Source organism: Uloborus diversus, chromosome 5 (assembly GCF_026930045.1).
Source record: "Uloborus diversus isolate 005 chromosome 5, Udiv.v.3.1, whole genome shotgun sequence".
NCBI lineage: Eukaryota > Metazoa > Arthropoda > Arachnida > Araneae > Uloboridae > Uloborus > Uloborus diversus.
The window spans coordinates 111,805,003-111,830,069 of NC_072735.1; the positions used below are offsets into that span (position 1 = coordinate 111,805,003).

A 25,067-nucleotide genomic window follows, 5' to 3' on the forward strand; every position below is an offset into this window, starting at 1 on the left:
GGATTTTTATTTGCCACACATGAAGGAAAATTAATACAATTATTCCTTTTGTTTTAAATTTTCAGTTATTCTCTTGCAAATGCTAAAAGTCTTCTTTTTAAGAAAACAGCAGGGGCAAAAAATTCTCAAATGCAAATTCTTTACATAGGAAGGGGATGTGTCCCAAATTTAGTTTTTAAGTATATAAAAGCATTGAGTGAAGCATTTTATACTTAAAAAACCTTATTCTCAACAAAATATGTTACTGATTACTCATCAGCTTTTAAGTTGCATCGTTTCAACTTTTAAAAACAGATATCAGTCAAATGACTGAAAACTTTCACCCCTAGAAAACAGTTTAAAACTTTTCCAGAAAGGTCAAGTATTTTTCAGCATTTGAGAATGATTTTTTTTAAAAAAAGATAAGCTTTTATCTTAACACCTAGCATTCGAATTTTTGTCATAAGCATTTGTCAGATATTGTTGCAATCAAACACCTAACTTTCAGCTTATTTTTAAAGTCAGCCAATACAAAAAAAAAAGGTGTGGTTTTTTTTTTCAACATTAAGTCCAAAAAAAAAAAAACTTTTTTTTTTTACAAATAAAGACACACCACATCTTGCCTTGTATTCAAAGATTTTATGTTTTCTTTGAACTTTACAGTTAAGTATAAAATTAATAAATATAAAAAACAAAAACTGAAAACATGTTTCAACTCAATAAAAATGGAACATTTCCTCCACATTTCAATAAAATGTTCAACATTTGAAAGACCAGCGATAAAACAATTTGTACATAAAAACATCAAAAAAAAAAAGTATAATACTTAACGAGCGCATTCGAACTCTTCTCATTAACCATAGTTCAGTCCTTTTCCACAAAATATATGGCAGGAATTCTAAACCATGAGCACACTTCATATACCACAGAATGAATATTTAACTTTTGTATCAATAAAAAATAAGCTTTGGCGCAATATATCATACAAATGTGAGCTTCACAATGACCATCATTTAATCGTTGAGCTCGATATTGAGTTTCAAAAAAACTCCATTGTAGATAATTATGCAATTATGTTAACAAATATCAATTAGTATTTTTATTAGAGAAAGACGCTAGAAGACTTTTCCAAGAACCTCCAGCAGATTGGTACGCTAAAACTCCACTAGTTACAGTAACAATATACGCAGGTATTATAGATGCCAAGTAGTGACGTTGTGGATTCAACAAAGTCTGAAATAAAGTAGAAATGATTCACTCAACAGCAGCACATTTTAAGTGTGTCTTTAACATGACTAAAGAAAATTAATCAAATTCAAATTGAAATCATCCATGTCAGATTATTTTAAAGAATTACTTATTTGGCTCAAAATTTAGCTCAATGGAAAAATGATTGTTATACTTAGTTCAAGGGTACTTCTCCTTAAGCAGTGATGCAGTACCTCAAATGCTACAGAGTACCTCCCCCCCCCAAATAAAGAGAAATCTTAGAAGAGAAAATCACTTTTAGAAGGATCTTTAAAACATCCTTCTAAAAGTGGGGAAAGAAAAGCTGCTTCCATTTGCCTCCTAGTTGTATAGGATAATTGATACAGAATGAGCTGAATGAAAACTGGGATTTCATTTGTTGACAAATAGTCAAGGTCAAACTTGTCATGCAGTTACTCTCAGCCAACTTTTGCAGATGTGGGTCAACCTCAACATTAAGACTGACACACATCACAATTAAGGCAGTAATTTTTTTTTTCCAACTACTCAAACGGACACAGAAGAGCTACTGCCTGAGATGGAAAGGTGAACATGTAGTTTACAAGCTGAAACGGAAGCGTGTCAATCTGTAAATTGAGGCTGACACGCATCACAATTCAGGCTGTAATTTTGTTTCCAATTACCCGGACCAGGCCCGGATCTACATACCCACAGACCCTGAAGTGCGGGGGAGCCCACTGTACTAAAGGGGTCCATGGCACTTGGTGGTGTAGATTCAGTAGGAAGTTACGGGCCCTGCTGACTTTTTGCGGGGGCCCAAAATTTATACATCCAGACCTGATCTGAACGGACACAGTAGATCTACTGTCTGAGATGGAAAGGTGAACATCTGAATTACAGGCTGGAAATGGATGAATCTTTTAGTTTTCAGGGATGCCAGCTTTTGTAGATGTGTATAAGCCTCTAAATTAAGCAAAGTTATGTTGAAACTAAAAAAAACACTGGCATTAAGTTTTTACTTTCATCCCTCATTCAAATCTACTTTTCCTAACTGCCAATTCCATAGCAACCATGGGCAGGCAAGTACACAGGTTTTTTTTTTTCAAATCTAAAGTCATGTTAACCTTATCGGAAAAAAACAATAAATTCGTTGTACACCATCAATCCCTCCAAAAATAGCACCTAAAATAGCGCTGCAAATAAATAAACAGACCATTACTTTGCAAAATAAGCATAATCTTTACTTTGATCAGTTAAAAAAATTTCAAACTTCATACAATAGAGTCACAGGTCTATAATTACCTGCATCAGCTATTAGGCCCTTCCTCAAAGAGCGAAATTATGCTTACCAGCTTTCAGTGTACTGGCACTATCCCCAAGTTAGAAGAAGCATTGAAAAATTTTAGTTAACACCCACACTATTTCCTCCGAACATTCTAATAAAACTTTTTAGGCCCTGAAGTCTCACTAGTTTCAATTTTCAAATAAAATGAATATTTCCCAAGAAAACCCAAATTTTTCAAGCTGTTCATCAGCTTGGGTTTTACACATGTGCAGTTTTCTTTAACATACTAGAAAAAAGGCATTAGAAAGATCAGCAATATCCTTATCCTTTAGAATTAAGTTCTCACTCTCATCTATCAGTCGATGTTCTGAACTGATACAAGCTTTCTCAGAGTTTGTATAAACAAAAACCTTAGCAGGGTTCATACACTTATGGTTAAAAAAAATTCCCCCGACTTTTCCAGGTTATTTTTTAGAAAATTCCAAGCTACTCGCTTCATTCAAAATTAAGTTTAAGCAACAATATTTTCAAAATAATCAAAATTGTTTAAAGTGGCAATGCTTAAGAACTGAAACTTTTCCACTTGTAGATTTAAAATTTAAAAAATCTTTGATTTTTTAAAATTTTTTGTCTCAAGTTTTTTTTTTTTTTTTTTTTTTTGTTTTAACATTTTGTTCAAAATTGTTTTTATTTGTTTACTGCTTGTCGAAAACAAAGTACTTTCAACTTATTTTAGCCCTTCTTTGATGCTACATGTCATGCATATTAGCATTTTATCCTGTAATTGTGCAGCAATATTTCTCCGCTTTTGATTTACAATTCTTCTTTTTATTTTCTTATTAGTATGTAACACGAAACATATTGAGCAAAGTACAAAGCTATTTTCCAGTATAAATATGATTAAATTGTTGCATCGATGGGCATACCATATAATGCATAATAACAAAAATCAACATTCGTCGATCATAGGCCATTGCCAATAATAGTCAGTTTTTTTCTCTTTTGCATACATAAAGGATGCTTACTTTAATATCAAAAATTTTCTTTTTTAGAAAATAATTAATTTTTAAAAAGTCAAAATTAATTGAACATTTACTTTCAATAGTTTACATTGAGATGAACATCCAATTATGTTTTTGCAAATTTATGTCTACTTCCATCTTGCAAATGACCAAATATAGTGACTAAGTAAAAAGATAATAAGTAGATTTTTGAATTTATAGCATAAAAGTTGTTATAAATAATTAATAATCCTTAAAAAACTACAATTAAGACAAAATAGTCAGTTTTTAGCATAGAAGGTCGGATTTCAGGGTTTGCGGATATATATCAGTTGATATATATCATGCAGTTGATATATATCATGATATATATCAAAAAAAAATATCACAATACTTATTTTGAAAATATCATGATTTCGATATTTTGATATTTTCGATATTTATTTTTTTCAACTACAGTATTTTCAACGTTAAAAATGAAATTAATCATAGTATCATTGTTTATTTATTATTAAAAATAGCCAAAAAGTTATGTACTATATTTTTATGATGTATTAATAAATGATTAATGTAACAAACTAATATAATATTAATTTTTTATTTTATATTCACAAAATTATAAGTAATGTAACAGTTTTAATTTACATTAAAAGTGTCTAATTAAATATTAAACATTAGTCAGAAAAAAAGAAAATGTCTTATGACTCTGCATTAACTAATGCATATTTTTTGTTTCCGATTCATATAACTGTGTAAAAGTAGCTATGCTCAGTGAAGTGAAAAATGAACTAACAAAACTTAAGTGCAATTTTTTTCAAAAGTGAAAAATTTATTTATTTATTAAGAAATTTTGCACAACTTCTTATTTAAGTCAATTCATTTATACAAAAACAAAAAGCATTATAGCTCAGTATCAGGGCTTCCAAGAGATTTTCAGTTTTTGCTAGAGAAAAAACAGGGACCTTTAGCTAAATCTATATGGTTAAAAATATTAACACCATGGTAACAGCAATTGGTAAGCAGAGAAAAAAATTAAATCTAACCAAAAGCAATGTAAATTATTATGTTAATTTATGTAATGCTAATGTAAATTGTTATGTTATAGCAGCAAGTGATTTCTTAAACAGAGATGCCACTCTGATATTTAAGTTTTCAGTCTTAATCTCTTAAGCGCTTATCTGTAATTCTTAATACCAGAAAAATACAGATGCAACATCTATTCAAAATTCCAAGACATAAGATCTGAAGTAAAAATAATTTTTATTTAAAATATGCATTACAGTTGGGGAGGAAAACCCTACCCCAAAGGAAAAAACAAATTAAAACATGCATGTGATTTGAAAAATAAATAAGGATAACCTCTCTTCCTCCCATAAAAAAAACTAAATTAAAATATGAATTACACAATTATATCGAAGTATACCTATCTCCCCCAAAAGGAAAATGTACTTAATTAAAATATGCATTAGTGTGAAGGAAAAAAAAAACTAAAACATGAATGATTTGGTGAAAAAATGGTCACCTTCCCATTAAAAAAAAACTTAATACATGCAATACACAATATTATAAACAAAATATCCCCCCCCCCTTCCCAAAAGAAAATTAATTAAAAAACACATTTTAGTCAGAACAGATCGAAAATTCAACGATCCCCCAGAAGAAAATAGGATTTTATTAAAATACTAAAGCAAAATTTATTGCAAAATTTAAAGTAAAATTAATGCATTTAACGCAAAAAAAGAAATTCCACCTTGTCCTCTCTCTCATGAGAAAATAAGAATTTAAATCAAGTATTGGAGCAAACAAAAGTTCTCTTTCCGTACAAAGAAAAAAGAATTTAAATAGAATATGCATTTAGAAAAAAAATCTAAAACTCCTCCAAAGAGAAAAGATTTTTATTCATATAAGCACCCCTACCTGAATAACAATTGATCAGTCCAAAATACCACACAATTTATTAAGTTTTCTGTTGCTGCAACCTACAGGGTTCATACTCTATTTAGATAAAAAAATTCCATGACTTTTCCAAGACTTTTTCATGACTTCATAAACATTTTCATGACCTTGTTACATTAAGAGAATATTACTACATAACAAAAAAACTTGCCAATTTTTTCGGAAATGAGCATTAGCCGGGGGGCTCCCCCCCCCCTGAACTGTGTGGACACAGAAATTATGTGTAAACCTAAAAATCTCAATTATTGTCTTCTTCATTTAAAATTAAGTAAAATAAAAATACAGTGAATGTAATATAATGATGCTTAAATGTCTAACAGTTTTTTTTTTTTTTTTTTTTTTTGTTTTTATAAACAGGCAGAATGATAATGAATGAGACAAAGTTTGAATGAGTCATTAACTAAGTTTCCAAGTAATGACTAAAGTTGCCTTTTAGTATCAACTGTGCATTTAATCATCCACATAACTTGACAGTATTTTGGTTCCTTAAAGTAAAGCCATTCTTTAGTAAATTCATGTTTCTAAACCAGATATTTATATATAAAAAAAAAAACACATTCCGCAGTGAATAAATCTTTTGATTCAAATCCACCTTTTCAAATACATATAAATTAATAAGTTTAGAAATTCCAGAACTTAGTGTTTGATTAACGACATTGAACGTAGCAGTGGGTTGCATGAATTCGTTTTGCTGGCCGTATGTTGGGCACACTGTTTTAGAGTAGGTATTAGAATTCCCCATTTCTGTATACTATCGACTGACTAAAGATCTTTATTTTCCAAAACCTTCAACAAATTAAGATAAAGTCTTATAAGTTTAATAATGAAGTTTTTACGAGTGATGGAAATCAACTAGAATGCAATTTAATTGCGTTATTTTGACAGGGCATGGCAAAATCAAGAATGTGAAAGTTTGCTACTACAGAATATAAAATATCAAAAGTGTTGAAAACAATGGTAAATGCAAAATGAGTGATGTCCAAGCAGTAAAATCACATTGCAAAAAAAGATGAGCGGCTGCTACAGAAGTGGATGCAATGAGATTTCAAAATTCAGTGTGTCCAATTTTAAGATTTTAATAGCTTTATGTGCATTAAATCACTCAAAATTTGTAATGCTCTTTGAGCTACTGTTGTTTTCTCTTTACCCAGGACATTTTTCCATGACTTTAAATAAATTTTCATGACTTTGATTGAAAATTTCAATTCTCCATGACTTTTCCAGGTCTGAAATTGGCTTAAATTTTTCCCATGACTTTCCAGGATTTCCATGACCTGTACGAACCCTGAACCTAAGACACTGCAAATATTTTAAGGGCTTAAATTAATTTTTCAACAGAGGTGAAAAAAAAAGCTCCAAAATAAGTCCGCATAAGTCTTTCACACAAACAAACATGTGCATTGGGAAGCCAATGCGAAACCACTCTTCTTTGATCAACACAAGGTTGCTTTAAAATCACTCAATGTGGGGAGAAGTTCTCGTTAGAACTGGTTTTTATCCATGCCATATCGGACTACCTCGGTCATCAATGATTGCTCGATTTGGCGCTCACCAAAGTTTTTTTGTTGTTAAATGTTGCAGTTATTTTATTTTTCGCAGAAAATCAGGCCTTTTCCTTAATTTGTAGTGATTTACATTTTTACTGTGAAACAGCTATCCTTTGGTATTGTTCTGCAGAAAGGTTTCATTGCTGACTTTTTTTACCCTTTCCCTTTCCCCCCCCCCCCCTTGGTACAAAATCTTTCTGCACAAACTCTCTCTAATTCTGCGACAATGTCGCAGTGTTGGTAACTTTCTGCCACAGGGTTCACTACCTCCTATTTAAAGTAAAATTTAAAAAAAAATAAAATTGCAGCACATTTTGCATTTATGTTTCACACGTAGCTGAAAAGACTTTGATTAAAAAAAAAGATTTTCCCAATCAACCCTAAAGGCTTGTGCTTCAGAAGCAGTAAATTGTCTTCTCTCCTGTGAGTTTGTGCATAATTTCTGTTCACTCTAGGAATTTTTTCCCTAGGGAACTATTGAGGGACAAAAATGGCGTCCACAGAAGTTTTTTTTTTTTTGGGATGCCCCCTTTTGTTTAAATTGCCAGCATTATTTTGCCTCAAAACTTTTACAATTTTTCTCAGTAAACATTGATAAAAACGAAGATTAGATATAGTTGTACGAAATTCCCAGGGAAAAAAATTGGAAAAATAATTTTTTTGGGCAAAATTGGAAATTTCCCTGACATTTTTAACTATGTCATTTTCCCTGACAATTCCAGATTTTCCTGGAGCTTACAAACCCTGCTTAGGATTCCTACCAATATTATCTCTATTATCCGTTGTTCCAATTCTTTTCTTAACCCTTATTAAATCCTAAAATTATCCCCAGCCTTAAAAAAACATTATTTTCTTTTAACTGATAAAAAGTAGCTTGTTTATGGTCTAGAGCATCTTTTACCTTCCTTGAGAATGCATGTATCATACTTTTGCAGAAGTTCTCTTCTTGTTAAAAGGAATGTAGTCTCTAATTGTTCTTTTCTCCCTGAACTGTGCCCACTGAAGACAAACATAATTATTTTTCAACTCTGAGGAAAAAACTCTTTTCAACTGTAGCAAGTGCAACTACATCAGCATTTCTGAAATTAGGTACAAATCTACAATTTTCACCTTTGTTAACTTTAAATATAATCCAGCGTGCCGTGGACAACATTTTCAATACAATACCCAACACTCAACCCTGAAACAGAAAGTCGGCCATCACATAAAACCAGATCCAAAATTGTATCACGCTGAGTTCGTTGGGTAACAACTTGATCGAGAAACAGTCACAAACCAGTTTCAAAAACGCCTCTTCTCTATCATTACTAGGGCAAAAAAAAAAAAAAAAAGCATTCCTATCACTTCCTGGGAAGTTAAAATCCTCCATCATGATGATTGAATGTTGCAATACTTCATCCTAATTTGTATTGGGCGCACCCCATAAATGCCCCCAAAACACATAACTTTTAACGCTTATTGCTAAACAGCTCTACAAAACCATATTAATATTATTTTTTACAGTTTACCATTAAGAACCAATTTATTGTCTAAATAACTCTTAAATATGAAATAAAACCCTGTACCTCTTTCAATCTATCTTGTATAAAATAGATTATACATAGCAATATATAAAAAAAACTATCATTATCAGCTCTCAGTTTTTCCAACAATATGCATACATTTAAATTAAAAAAAAAAGAGCTCTTTATTTTGTTTTTAGTATTTCAAGCATTATTGGAAAACAGAAGTTTAAAGCCTGTCCAAGTAATTTTTAGTTAACCTCTTACAATTCATCAATGCACTATTAATAGAGTTACAACAGCTGTTGGATACTTTACCCACCTTTGAGATAGGCTAAATAAAAAATTTAGTATCATATTGCTGCCTGATCCCTAAAAAATAACCCAAATCAAAAATTAGTTTTTCAACCTTGAAGCTTCTTGTAATACAAGACATTCTTTTAAGCAAAATGTTTCTAGTATATTTTGTGAATAATGACTGACAAAAACTCTATTTCAAATATTCATCAAAATGCTAGGGTTAAAAATAGCACAAAAAATCATCATCCACTGAATCTTAATCATGACTTACCAAAGTAGAAACTAGCAAATGAGATACAAATACAAAGGCAATTTTTCCATAACTATGGTTGTCCCATGCATGAAAAAAGATGACTCCCCAAAAAGTATGAAGTAGAGTGAAAGCTAAAGTAGTGAATGCTGGAAAGAAAATAGATAAAAAAAATAAATGAAATTAAATAAAGAATTAACAATTAGACAAGCTATAAGCACATTTTAAGAAAAAAGGTTTCCTAAAAACTAGCATATTAGGAATAACTTTAAAGTAAACTACTGTCTGGTTCTGGTAAGATGACTCTTAATATGCAAAGCATTAAACTATTCCATTTGATAAAATGGATGTAAGTTGCCAATAATGGTTACTGGCTTTGTGGCAATAACTGTGTCCAGTGAATGTTTCCTCATTTAACCCAAGAATAAATAAGCTTGTCAAAGGTCAAGCATCATGTTATCAGAGCCATACTACAGATGCTTACTTTCCAAACAAGACAAGATTTATGCTGTTGGAATCATGCAAAAAAGAGCGTAAATCGCAAGTGTATGATTCTGTACCTTGCAGGAACAACAAGCAATGTCAGATTTTGACCAAACTTAATTTATGACAGAAATCTGATTAAATCATTTTCTGGGTTTGAAAATCAAAAAATAAAAGTTTTTTTATCAACACATGTAGGTATTAAAAAGAAAAAAAAAGCACACATCTCTGATTCGTAAACAATCCTATTCTCTCTTTTTTTTTAAGTATATTTTCAAAAACACAATGAAATTTTAAACATTTTCACATGAGGAGGTTGACTTATGTGCAAATTAAAAAAGAAGTGAGTATGTGCAATAACTTGAATGAAAAACTTTTGCACGTCAAATAAAAATTGAATAAAAATATTTTCTAATGCATCATAGACATTTCTTAGATTAGACTTAGATTAGAGCATAATACATTTTAATAAAAAAGTTATAAATTTTAAAAACTTTATCGTGTTGTTAAAAATGAACATTTTTTTTTGTATTATTATTATTCTTTTACTTACTAAAAAGAAAGTTGCGTAAAAATGTTACCTGATGTGAGAAAAAAGTAATGTGAATCTCCAAATAAACCAACAGTTCCTGGACCAACTGAATCAGCTAAAACATTTATTAGTGAAAACAAGCCACTCATTAAACCAAAACCAAGGCCAGCAACTGAAAGCAAAACCTTTAATCAATTATTTCGATTAATAAAGTTAGAGAGAAAACATTCTTTCAGTGATAGAATAAAGAAAAAGTTCATAAAATTCAAATAATTTAAGAACCTGTGCACAATTCAAAACATTTTATGCTGTATTGTTTAATGTTTGAACAGCAATTTCGACAGCAATAGTTGTTAACCATTACTGTGTTAATGTAGCTTTTTTTTTTTAACACAGAAAAATAAAAAAGGAAAAACATTTTTCACAACATTTCAAGACTAAGCTCATTTAACGAATAATATCTGGAGATAGAAGTTTTTATTTATTTTTCTTATAAGATAATTTCTTGCCTGTATGAAAAGTGAGGAGACATGACTATGTTTCTACCATTGATTTCGATAGTAGAAGTGTACAGAAGTTAGGCAACATTTTTTTAAAATGATTAATATCATGAGCTAGTGTCACATGCTATTGGTAAATGGTATACTGGACCACAATACAATTTATTAAGTATTTCAAAAAATTGTGGTACTGGGATATCAGTATTAGAAATTTTTTTCAAAAAAGGAACAAAAATATAATTGTTCATTGCTATATCAACTGTTTCTACAAAAAGGAGTAAACTACAAAAATATAAACAATTGCAACACGAACAAATATAAAATGAAGGAACAAATGTAATGATCAAATATCAATAAGAGCAGAATAATAATAATAATGTATAACATTAGAATCTTTACTAATAATAAAGCTGAACGTCTGTCTGTCAGGATCTCTGTGACACTCATAGTGCCTAGACCGTTCGGCCAATTTTCATGATATTTGGCAAAGTTAGTTTGTAGCATGGGGGTGTGCACCTCGAAGCGATTTTTCGAAAATTTGATGTGGTTCTTTTTCTATTCCAATTTTAAGAATAAAATCATCATAAGATGGACAAGTAAATTACGAATTTATCATAACGTGGAACCGTAACATGGGCACAAGCCAATTGGTGAGAAAATTCACCATACATTATTTGTTAATATACAGGCTAACCAAAAAAACCTTTTAATTTTATACTATGGGCAAAGCCGTGTGGTTACCATTAGTCAAATAATAAAGGTAAAATTAACTATTATAGTATTACAATTCAACGAAGGAACAAAATTTACAGCATTATTATGAAAAGTTCATAAAAGTAATTTATCACATTACACAATAATGAAAATACTCAATGATCTATTGATTGATTCGCTACTTATTCATGTTTTTGAATCCAAATTTCGAGAAAAAAAAAAGATTGATTTTGATAATATAAGTAATGCATTTTTCCCCTTTAATTAAAAGATTAGTAGGCATTTAATAAGTAAAATTAGAAATTTTTTAACCGAAAAAATTCTGATTATTCACGGCAAATACTGAAAGTACCAGTATTTTACTTTATAAAACACCAGTTTTACACCATTGCAAAAAAGTATAGAATACTAGTTTTGCAATTGCATGTCATGTATTTGATAGGAAATTAATGAAACTTGCGACTTATTGCTACATAAGGATCAACACTTTTGCTGATTTTAGCTATAAACTGTTCTTCAAATTTAACAATTTTCTTAGAGAGAGTAAACAATTGTTTAAAAAAAATAATCAAATAAATCTTCTACTATACGGGAAAAAAAATAATTAAGTACTTTAAAATTATATATAGTATAAGACCCAATTTTGGAAGTCAGAACTCTTTTTTTTAATCAAAAAACATCTGTAGATCATATGTCAATGCAAATTATTCTTAACTTTTTTAGCATACTTTCATTAAGAATAACCAAAGGAAAAAAAGAAGTTTGGTGTAAAAATGAGCAAAATTTGAAAACACATGCCTAGCAAAGTTATCCTTATTAGGAATGTGAACCCTTATAGTGATAACTCTGGGCAAAGATTACTTCATGCAGAATTGAAGACAAAAAATGCCAAAAAGTACCATCAAACTAAAACAAATTGAAAGAGTCTTTAATATTAAACTACATTGACAGCCTTTAAAAACATTATCAAAAATTCCATGTTTACTTCCATGGAAGGAGAAAGAAAGCCCAGTCATTTATTAGGGGCAAATGAAAATTCATCATTTTCTTTTGGCACCCATGCGTACAATTCGTGCATATATATGCGGAATATGATCATATCCTCCACTCGATAGCCCAGTATCATATTATAAGGACACTGGAGAGCTAAGAAGGCTAACCACTGCTTCAACAGCCAACAATCTATTTTCTGAGGTTATCAAATCACAGGAAAAATGACAATAAATAGCAACATTTATCGTTGTGAATTCGTCAACTACATAAATTAGACTCGAAGAACAACAAGCAACTTTTTTAATACTAGTAAACAGCAGTGAACCATGCAGACATAAAATTAACAGCAAAATAAGATCAGGTGGATTTTACATCACTCTTCTTTTTACTAGTTATTAAAAATTACTTGTTGATAATGCATAATTATCAGATACACTTTCTGATAACGAAATAACGATCTAGAGAATTTTTACTATACTGCATCAAAAAAAAAGGGGAGGGGGGGATGACTTTATTGGTACGTATGACCTTATTTGGCAAACCCACCTAAGATATATAGTAGTAACACGGACACTTCGGGGCACCTCTTGCCCCTATTTCTTGGCACCCAGTTTAAGAAACCCTGTCTTATTGTATTAAATGAGAGTTTTACATATGATGCAGTGAGGAGCAAAGGGATGTAAGTGGCAAACTTACAAATTTGGAAATAACCAGTACACATGGTAGGTGAACCTATCCTCTGTCTTGGGGCACGAAATGGTACAAGTAGCCCTGGTGATGATGTCTTGTCTATAATAATGTGTAAATATATGGCTCTGCAGCTGTCGTAGACAGCATTTGCAACTTCGACAGCCTTATCTGTATAGAGTAGGTCCACTGGGTCTTCTAAGCCGATGTTAAAAAATTTGGCCTGGATTGCTGGACAGCTGAAGATGTGTTGACAAGACAGTGGGATGTCATCTAGTCAATGAGGACAAAAGTTGGTGTAACTATGCTATCCGTCTGCAGAAATCCTCATCCCCTTTAAGTGATATGTCCTAAGTCTGGTTATAGTAGTCGATATGGCTCGGTCACAATTCAAATCCGAAATGGAGTTTCTTTGAGCTTGTTGATCGATTAGTAACCTTGATAGTTGCTGCTATACAGCACATTTAGAAAAACTTTCCAATGAAAGCCTACCTAGGATGTTATATTTAAATGCGTTTTACTCAAACTTGAAAATGTCCACTTACATCCCTTTGCTTCTCAATGCCTCATATGTGACTCATCCATGCATATTTCTAATTACTTTGAAAAAAAAAAAAACAATAACTCCAGAATTTATTCGTAAAAAGCGCTTGAGGAAAGTTTCTTCCCAATATACATTTATGTGCATATAATCAAAAAATTTACCATAAGCTAAAGTGCTTCTATTACTGGACACAACAGTACCGTCTGCACCAACTTCTTGTACTTTCTTCAAACCAACTTCAGCTTTCCTAAAATACAAAACTTTAATAATGAAATATGAAAATACTTTTCGTCATTAAAATAAAGTTAACCAAGTCAACTCCCCAAAGCAAATACACTAAAAAACAAACATGTAGAAACTATCTCAATTTCAGAATTAAAAAAAAATACTGTCGAACCTCATATATGTAGACCAACTGAACCAAAGAGAATTCAAAGAATTAAAAGTCCACATATACAGGTAATAGGCAAGAGAAATGCTTAAACAAGCAGACTTACCATTGATAAAGATAAAAAACAATATTTTGTAAGAAAATTACATTTAGTACAATAGACAAGTGGTCAAAAGGCAGCAGCAGCAGCATAGGTTTTTTTTTTGGAGAAAATTTCTTAGGGTCTATCAAGTTCATTTTATTCTAAAATATGGGTATATCATCACGAAAAGTTTCATTTTTAGGTTGAATTTTCTTTTTCTGAGCAAGTAAGGAATAAAATAATGAAAGTTTTAGGAATTTTAGGACAAAATTTGAAATTTTAGGACAACTCCTACCCCTGCACAAGCATGGTATTTTTTTGCTAAATTTTTGTCTCCTACTTTTTAGCTTATAAAAATAGAACAAACATAAAAGTGAAATTCCACAAATTAGCAGAAAAATTACATGTAGGCTAAAATTATGATTTTGTACTTTAAATTTAAGTCACTGCAAAAATATTCACTACTCCAATATATAAGTTGAAAAAATGATATAATACCTCAGTAATTTGTAGAAACAAAATCTGAAAACTTCTTGGAAAATCACCGAGAACACAACACCAAAAGCTAGCTCTTTCCTTAAGGGAACCACAGCATTCCAAAGTATAGATGATAGTAATAATGATAGTAACCAAAAGAAGGCCCTGAAATAAAAGATGTGTAGGCATATTCATAGGCATAGAAATTATATTTTTAAAAACAAAGAATGAAAAAACAAATAAAAATAATTTCAGTTGCAAAATAATTAAATAATAACAAGCTGCATTCATTTAATAAGTTTCAAAATTGTAAAAAATTCGGTACTTGCAGATTATTTGTCGGCTATTTTCAAAATTAAAAATTATAATCAAATGAAAGATTAAAAAATATTTCCCAATATCTCCATCAGAAGGTTGCAGAATTTTTATATTTACAGATTGAACCTCTTTAAATCATTACAAATATTTTACTGAGCACAAAAATAGTATTCTTTTTTCTGTATCATTAAAATTGAATAAACTGTAGCATTATACTTGTTTTGTATTGAATGCCACTATATTGGGTGAACCAAGAATTCAGCATCTCACTTTTATCCCCAATTTAACGATACATCGCCAAGTTGGCGCACAACAAGATCCTGAAGCCTACACAGACTATGCATATTGTCGCTTCAGAACAACAGTAACATATCTTAACTGTTGTTTCTGAGATTAGATATCTCACAGTTGTTATGGTGCGATGATATGAAATTTTACCTTCTGCAGGATACTGGCTTTGAACTCGATGCAATATACACATGTACAAATACATGTACCAACATCACACGAAAATTCATGCTAGTTAACTCAGGGTTGGCAAAAACCCGGGTTTTTTTTAAAAAAGCCCATGGACCCAGGGTTTTTTTTAAATAACCCCCCCCCCAAAAAAAAAACCCAACTAAAGCTGGATTTTTAAAAAGAAATGTGGGTTTTTTTTGTCTTTTTTTAGGGGAAAGGTGGGGTACTCGTAGCATATTGTAAGTATATGGACAAAGCACAAAAATTGTCTTGATAAAAAAAGCTGGAAAATTCAGCGTTTTCTGAAGAAGGGTATAAAAGATGACAAAATTCAAGAATGGTGAAGTTTCAGATTTTTTTAGTTTCCATGATTACCAACAGATAAGGCAAAGTTACTTCTGGAGTGATAAAATCTATTGTTTGTTTATAATTACTTTTTTTTTTTTTTTTGTATTTTACTTCATTGTATTTCATTTTGTTTTGCAAAACTACTGTAGAACCTCAAGTAGTTTAAATCCCTTTTTATTGAATTCCAGCTTAATCAAGACATTTCTTTGAATTTTATGTTGCCTGTTTTTCTATTTCTGTGTACAGAGTAAGAAATATTAAACTTTTTCGTAAAATAATGAAAATACTGTACATCCTATTCCGTTTTCTGTCCGACCATTTGTAAAACCTGTTAATTTCTAAAAAATATACCTTGTTTATTCGAGTTTTGTGACGTGTTGGTTTGCAGAAAATAATTCACATGAGAGCCTTTTAGCTAAAGTAGTATCCTTTGTACAATTTGCAAATACCGAGAAAATCTGACGTGACAGGACTTAGTCAAGATAATTTGAGTTCCTTATTGACCAGTTGAAGGAAAAAGTTAAATATATTTAAAATCTTTGAAGCATTTTTTAATGCCCTTAAGAGTTAAGAAAGACTATTAAAGTTCAAAATCCATTTTTTATGTCCATTGCATAGTGTGAAGAAGAAATAAAAAAGAAGTTTAAATTGTAAAAGTATTTAAATTAATTATTTTTTAAAAAAAAGTTCTCAGAAAATCTTAAAAAACCCAAAAGTGGGCTAAATAATGGATTTTTTTAAATGGGTTTTTTCTAAAAGCCCATTGGGTTCAACCCAATTGGGTCCAATCCGGCCAACCATGAGTTAACTCAGTGGTGATAAATAGATATTTTGGCTGCCCATACCTTCATTAATACATAAGCACTTGCACGTTTGTCTATGTTATCTAGGTCTGAGTACCTAGTAGGCAGATTGATGACTGGTTTGGCCATCAAGAGATGTCACAACCAGGTATCTTCACCGCCACAATTAAGACATGTTGCTGTAGGAGAGGAACCAAGTTTTCAGTCTCCAATACCCATGGTAACAGCAGTAGCATAACTATAGGGTCTAGCACCCCTGGCAAACTAAAGAAATTGCTCAGCCCCCCCCCCCCCCACAGGGTCGCTCACATGGGAAGTCATTGTGATCTCCAAAACAGTTTTTTGGGGGGGGGGGGGACATTTTGATTAGTGAATTCGACAAATATAGAGGGGAGGCTGTATCGTTTTTTTTTTCATTTTTTCTTTTTTAGAATTGTGTTCAATGATGCCCAATGTTCCTTCTCAATGGATGTTATGTATGTCTCTCTTGCTTTTTTTAAAATCATATTTTTAAAGAATTTTTCAAATTCTATGATCAAAAAAAAAAAAAAAAAAAAAACTATTTTTTTTAAACAGTTGAAATGCTGCCCCCTGGCGAGAGCTACTCCTACCAACCCCTAGTTACGCTACTGGGTAACAGCTCAACTACTGAGACACAGGACATTTGGACCCACAGATTAAATGCACATATACCCCACAGAAAAATTTTGTTACGACTAACTTCAAGAGAACACAATTTTTTTTTGTTGGAACAGGAATTTCCTTGTAAAGAAATTCAAGTGAATGGTGATTAAAATGGAACTAAACATTTATTTTTTTGTTGTATTTGTATTGGTATTTGTTGAAGTGAGATTTTACTATATCCTACTAGGTAATTCTTTATTGCTAGGGCTTCATTCTTCAATCAATCTATATACACAGACATGCAAAGAAGGCAGGGCCTTGCTTAGGGGGTGGCAAACTGTGCGGCCACACAGGGCCGCTAAAATATTTTGAAATTAAGGGGCCGCTGCAATATTACAAGAGAATAAAATATTTCTGTGTGAAAAAAATATCTTTTTTTTAATGGTATCAATGAAAAGAAGATGCAATGGGACAAACTTGAGCTGCAGCGCATTAAAAATAATATATTTTTCATGTTAATGATTTTGACAGCCACTTTGGATGCCAATATCTTTTAGAAAACCAATATTTACGCTCTGCAACTATAACACAATAAAAGCATGTATATTGACAATTGAATTACAAAGTAAGAGCTTTCAAATTATTCTTATTCAGAATTTATGACATTTTAAAATAAAGGAAGAAGTTTCTCCACTGTGTTTAATTGCGACTTTGCATACGTGCTACACAAAAGTTAATGAACTCAAATTCATAAAAATACTAGAACATATGGACCACCAAAATTACTTTCAGTTCCTAAAATTTCAGGCTTCCAGTGTGATAAAATTTCCCGTAAACTGAGCTTAAACATGGCAATTTGTTAAGACAGATAGAATTTCAAACTCATTTTTCTATCCTTATTCAAAAGAACGCCATCGAAGAAAAAACTTCTTTTGAAAGAAAAAATCTGTCCTTTCTAATGATACAGTAGAAGACCATTATAACGCCGACCTATATAACGCAATTCTCTATAAACCGCACAACTTTTCAGAAGTAAACAATAGGTTTTGGAAGTTTAAAAAATCCCTCTGGTTTGCTTTGCAAACATAAAAATGGTTAGGCAAATTAAATTTTGCATGTTTTTCATCTTTCCATCTTAATTCAAAGCTTTTAAATTTAAAATTTGTACTTATAGTAAACAGAAAATACAAGATGGCTCTTGAAAATGCAGCTGTTATGCGAGCCATGAAGCTAGCAGAAGTGCAGGATAATGCACTTTCTTTTGATTGTGAAACATATTTATTCGTGAATAACTAATTGTAATATTGGTGCTTTAATACTCATTGCAGATAAAACTCATTCGGAAGTGCTAATATGTAGATATATTCTGAATGTTTGTTTCAAAATTTGTGAAATGATCTATATAACGCAAAAACCTGTACAACGCAAAAGCTCTGGTCTCAAGGTGTGCGTTATAACGGTCTTCTACTGTATTAACAAAAAGAAGATGCGAGGTGACCAACTTGAGAGAGCTACAGCTTTTTAAAAATAAGCTATTTTTCACTTGAACGGTTTTGATAGATGCCACTTTGGATGACAATATCTTTTAGAAATTAGATATTTAAGCTCTGAAACTGTAACCCATTAAAAACAAGTATTTTTACAATGTAATCATGTAGTAGAAACCTTTGAATTATTTTTGTTCAGATTTTATGACAACCTAAAATCCAGGAAAAAATTTTCCCGATACACTTTTTTACCAGTTGACACACATACTTTGAATAGTCTAATGAGTAGGGCTCGATCGATGGCATTTATTGGCCGATGGGCCGATGCGGATTGTTCAAAGATGGCCGATTGTTTTCCTCCAAATGCCCGATGGCCGATGGCAAAAAGAAAAATCAAACAGAAATAAATTGATAAGATTGTCAGGGATTTAAAGGATCATTGATTCATTTCACTTTACTTCCTTTCTACGAATAAGGAATTGTAATCACAAAAAAAAAATCAGATTTCGACCTAAAATTCTATTTAACGATCACCCAATTTAAACTTCATAATTTTTTTTCGGCACATCTGTACATGCATATGTGCCTAAGAACATATAGATGACCGAAATATCCAGTTTGAACGCCTCCTCAGTTAATTATCGCAAATTCTCTTGCGATGTCTTCATGCGCGTAAACTTGCGTCACTCAAAAACATTATGAAACAGCAAGTTGAAAACTCATACGTACGTAGTATGATCTAAAAGTTCGAGGACAAGTTGTATAAAACCTTACCTAAATAGTTCACATTACCGAAGCACATCTATCTACAAAATAGTCACATTGAACGACTATGCACTTCTGTCAACGTTCGAATAGCTTTTAGAAGCACTCCTGAAGACATTTTTCGCAACCTCCTGTAAGGCCTCTTGCGCTGCTGCTTTAACTTCATCGTGTTGAAGAAGGCGACTTTCATGTTGAGGATGCACGGTTTGATTAGTCAATACTCTGATATGACAAAAAATAACGTAACGTTTCGTCGGACTTAGCTCCGTGTGACTTTTACCTGTTCTCAGCAAAAAAAACAAAAACAAAAAACATTTGCATGGACACCGCTTTCTTCCCTCAGGAGAAGATAAAGCTGCATCATAGAAGGTAGCGAAAAATGGCTTGCAGGAGTGTTTCCAAAAGTTATATGAACACTGGCAGAAGTACATAGTGCCTCAAGGTGACCTTTTGAAGGTGGATGTGCTTCGGTAATGTGAACTATTCTGGGTAAGGTTTTATACATCTTGTCCCCGAACTTTTGGAACTACGTACAATCTGTCTAGGGTGTAGTTATGCTTCTCCTTTTTTTTCGACTGCTGTATGATGAAAGAAAAAGAACAACAGCCAAAAAAAAAAAAAAAAAAAAGAAAAACAAAGAGACTGTTTACTAACCAGTTGATTTGTTTTTTTTTTTTTTAAATTGAACATATAACTAAGATTTCAGTAATATTATAATAATGTATGGATTTAGATACATTAAACACAGTTAAAAAAACATTATGTTGTTTAATCATTCAAAAAAAAAAACATAAGAATAAAACTATGAAACCGTCAACAAATTACGCAATTAAAGTGGAAAGATTGCACGTAGACATTTTTTAGCCATCAAATTAAACAAAAAAAGGTAACATATAAAAATAGAAAAATTTGCATTTCTCATAAAAGCTATAACTGTGACATAAATTTTGCTGTAAAAGGAAATAGCCATGAAAAGAGTGAGGTTCTTTAAGAACCTCGCTCTTAAAAACGCAGCTACAATAAACAAACTCAACATTTACACCAAGTTAATAAGTGAATGCATATACTACTTGATGTTTGCACAAATAATACTGAACAATTTGATTGTTCAATCTTTTATGAAGCTTTACAAACAAGTTCAAATTAAATTTTTCAATTTTCCAATAATTTTCTGAATTTAAAAAATTGCATAATAGAAAATCCTTGAAACTTTTCCATAAAAAACGAAAACAACTTACTCATTGATTTTATATAAATACATAAAAATAGTTACTTACAACATAAAAAAAATCAATCGTTATTAATAACAAAATATAGGTGAAACAAGTATGACAAATACGCAAAATGACATTTTTTGACCAAAATAAATAACGGCTAAATATTTAAGCAATGCTTGAAACGACGAGGGAGGGTTAGGGGGGTCACCCTCTGATTTTGGAGTAAGTCACACTTCGGCCCCAACTTCGGCCTCATTTTTTAGTACATCAACACCTCAGAAGAGTTTGTGAATCTACTCTAGCACTTCCAAAGAAAAAAATTCAAAATTCCCTTTGATTTCCGAAGTATGTCACCATTCAAAAACGTCTTTAATCAATTTCTTACAGTAATCTAAACAATAGATAAAGTTTGAAAAAAAAAAAAATCTCTAATTTTATGAATGGTGTTAGTTTTAAACAACTGAGAAGTATAACTAGAGTTTAATTTCAGAAATTGAGAAAGTGGGAGGAGGGTCACGCAAGTGTTCTCAGAAATTCAAAAAATAGTCGTAAAAAAGAGAGTTCAAAATAATCATAAACATTGAGCAGAAAAACCCTTTCAAAACTTGCACCGGAGTTTCTTTTGACGTGCAGTGGCGGGTTTAAAATATAGCAAATGTTGCAGTTGCGCGAGAGGCCCCATAACCATAGGGGCACCATAGGAGTTACAAAAATGCCTATGATAAATGTTTTACAACTTCTTTGATAGAGAAATAGGACCCAAAAATGTATTTCGACGGGCCTCAAACTTGTAACTCCGCCGAAGCGATACAGAAAAGACTGCATTACTGTGATCCATATTACAAGTATCAAAAAATTAAAAATTACCGTCGTTTCAACGGGAATCTAACAAAATAACTCAAAAACCGGTTTTGCCATCTCATGTTTGTTTCCATAGTCTCCAATTCGGCAATATATCGCCAAATGATCGTCAGTCTGAGACGCTATATTAATTTTGCGTAGAAATAAGTAATTAATAGCCACAAAAAATGAGTAAACAGGCTTTTCAGAACACCCGATCGAAAACAAAAAAGGAACGTATGCACACCCCACGTGCGAAAATTTATCCTTCTGCAGATTACCATTTTTGAGTCTTATAAGAGAAACATACGTTCATCCAGCTGCAAGAAACGCAATAATTAACTTGTTTGGTACCTGAATGCAGTATTAAAAACGCTTTCAGAGGTGACTAAAATAGAAATTCATACTGAAATTTAAGTTAACAATTCTATATGAAAATAATATTTCCCTTTACTTTGTATTAAAAAGTAAAAGAGCAAAGGTCCTTTTTTTTTTCCAAAACATCGGCCAATTCCATCGGCTTTTCGATGTTTTTTAAGGCCGATGAACCGATGTTTCCTGCATGTTGGCATCGGCCGCCGATGCCGATGGCTAAATTGTTGTACCATCGGCGCCGATGGATCGGTCAAGTCCTACTAATGAGCTCAAATTTCTAAAAATACTTGAATGTATTAACAGCCAATTGTACTTTAAGCACCTAAAATTTCAAGCTTCCAGTGTGATAAAATTTTCAGTAAACTTAGTCTGAACTCGGCAATTTGGCACAAAAAGTTGATCCGCCATTTTGCATCACATTTTTCGGAGATCCAAGATCCTCTGGATTTGGATCTAGGAAGCTGAAAATTTGCATAGGTTAGTTTCAAAGGCATCAAAATTCATTCAAATTGGAGGTAGTCAAGCTAGGACACCTAGGTCACTTGACATAGAATGACTCTTTGATACAGTGGACATCGGTTAATTGAGTCAACCGCTTTAATGAATCAAATCGTCAAAAAACAGAACAAAATTCAGCTTTATTGAATTAGCCGCATTATGGAATCAAAACTATTTAGAACAAAATGAAAAGGCAGAAAAAGGTCAAAATTTTTCATTCTTTTTCTGAACATTGTTCTGAAGATAGATTTCAATTTCATATTTCATACCCCCCCCCTCCTTTCGGGCTGAAAACAATGCAATTTGGATACCAGCCTTTATTTCATCTCAATTACATTTCTTTCGGACTCCAAAATTTTTTTTTTTGCAACCATATTATGTGTCATTTTTTCACATTAATTTTGTAATTACTTATAAAAATCTCAAACTAACTTATATAGCTGGGTGATACACTACATCGTGTTATGTTTCAGGGGAGAATAAACACATAACAAAAATTATTATTTATCGACTACTAAAACAAATTTTACACAGGGCTGTGAAAACTCTAAGCACGCCCCTGAAAGGAGGGAACCATCAACAGGCCTAGGGCAGAATTCACATGCTTTTCAACATTACAAAATGCTTAATTTTATCCTAATTACATGCATATGCAAATGCATACACATGTCATATTAGACTTTCTTTTTTGAAAAACTAATAATTACAATTACTGAAATGAGAAAGTTCTGAATGTCAAAAAAAAATTAAATATGATCGATTTATGTTGAAAAGCTAACTTACAAATAGTCGTTTTCTATTTTAGTATTTATACTTGTTAGGGCTGGGCAATATAGGGCTTTCTACATCATGATGCATCGTCAAACTTACATTGCAATGCATTAAACATTTTTTTGTTTTTTAAAGCTTTACTTGAATTTGCTCATTTAAATTTCGTGATTTACATACAAGCAAAGAAAACATAATATAAAAAAATGCCAGATACTTATTCTGATTCTAGCACCAGTAAAAAACTATAAAGAAAAATGCGCAAGATAACAATAAGTACTTGAGATTCCAATTTGCCTATTTTTCAATGCAAAAAGATATAAGTTCATGCAAACTAAGTCATGCATTTCCGTCATAAGCTCACATTTTGGTGCATTTAAAAACGAGTTCCTTGTAATCCCAAAACACATGTCTGCTATTTTATATCCCTATTAATTTAGCTTTTTTTTAATTAGAGATGATAAACTTTGTCCTATACATATTTTCTGTTAAGAGCTAAAAATTTTGTATTTCCTGCATGTTTTGGGAAAAAGAGAGTATTTGTCACTTGTGAAAAGTTTGTTTGAAAAGATTCTAGTACCGAATGCTTCATATCTTCAATGCTAAGCCAGATTAACTTGACACTACTAATTTAATATTGGTGTGAAAAAATTAGATATTAAAACGGTAACAATCGGAAACTGGTGTTTGTACATCTGTGCTTGAATTTGTAGTCTGCAGTATCAAAGCATTAGTTTAGAGAAAAATTCTAAACTGGTTTAATGATGTGAGATTTACACCTTTTTTTTGCAATGCATCGCCCAGCCCTAACTTACTTATGAGGTAAAAACATTTTTTTTCCTTAAAATCTTGAAAAATGACCCCATCCCAATCATAAATGTTCTGCAGCTGAACGGATATAAAAAGAAGAGTTACTCTGGTACGTAATAAAGCCCCTCCTCCTTCAAAAAAGAAAATTTCTCAAGTCATATTAAAATTTAAATAAGATATCTCATGCCTGGTAATTATTAGAATTTTAAAACATTTATTCAAATGTTTATTTCAATTAAAAATAACTTTTATCAGCTTAGATTTTCACAACTTCAAATTCAAAAGCAAACAAATTTTTCGGAGGATTAAATCCGGAAATACAGAACAAAATAAAGATGACAGCAGAGATTTTGTTTCAGAGGGTTAATTTTGGATAACCACAACAAAGAGAAATATTTTTTTTTCAACAATTTCAGATTCAAGCAAGTGGACACATTGAAACACATTATTTCATGAAACATTTTTCGCCCGTGAAATATATTACAGAACAAATCAAGCGAATTCACATCTTTTATGGATTGGCGGTGAAAAGATTAAAAGACAACACAAAGTAGAGTATCACATAAAAGTACAATATGGGTAACGTATTGAAAACTATACATACGCTGATATTAAAATTATGATACGTATAGGGTCTCTGGCAATTGTTATGGCTAACATAGCTGCAGATGGGCCAAACGCTATCATAGCGCAGCCGAAAAACTCCATGACAGTCATTGTTAAGTTTGTATCAAAGCTCTGTTAAATAAAAAAATATTTCACTTTTTTGTTGATCAATCAGTTTTAAACAAGCATTATTACTGGGACAGCCGCTTCTTTTGATGGAAAATAAATTTGTGAATAATTATAAAATAAAACTTGTCAACACTTTTATCTGTTATTTCACACATACAACGGTGACGGCACTACGATACAATTTTTTTTCGGCTTCCATCTAATGCCACTTGCATTTTGCTAAAAGTTAGTTTTTAATTAGATGGTTCCGTTCGACGAACCTCACCGGTCTACCGGTATGTAACCAGTCTGTTGATTGGTTGATTGGAGCACGTGATCATTAGTTGTCACGTGATGAACTGGTCGTTCTCGGTCGTGCTCGTCGAACGCAGCCCTTGAAATAAAAATAATCCCTTAGAAAAAGGAAATTACGAGTACAATATTAATATACAAGTTTTTGAATAAGTACTATTAAAACCAAATTTTTTAGAAATAAATTTGTTGAAAAAAATTGAGGAACTCGATTCATTCAGCAAAAAGGAAGCTAGAGGTCTGACGCGCATGAACACAATGCTTAGCCATTAAGGCAGAACATCATCGACTTCATAT

The 25,067-nt window shown here is 31.6% G+C and overlaps 1 protein-coding gene across 1 annotated transcript; it reads right to left on the reverse strand.

Annotated features, from left to right (window-relative positions):
• Nucleotides 1-962: 962 nt before the first annotated feature.
• LOC129221967 (gamma-secretase subunit Aph-1-like) lies at nucleotides 963-24,629 on the reverse strand. Its single transcript, XM_054856365.1, has 6 exons — nucleotides 24,349-24,629; nucleotides 14,454-14,597; nucleotides 13,644-13,729; nucleotides 10,094-10,216; nucleotides 9,051-9,178; nucleotides 963-1,212 (listed from the first exon to the last, which is right to left on the reverse strand). Exons 1-6 carry the CDS (start codon nucleotides 24,459-24,461, stop codon nucleotides 1,066-1,068), a joined length of 741 nt encoding a protein of 246 aa, XP_054712340.1. The 5' UTR covers nucleotides 24,462-24,629; the 3' UTR covers nucleotides 963-1,065.
• Between the last annotated feature and the right edge of the window lie 438 nt (nucleotides 24,630-25,067).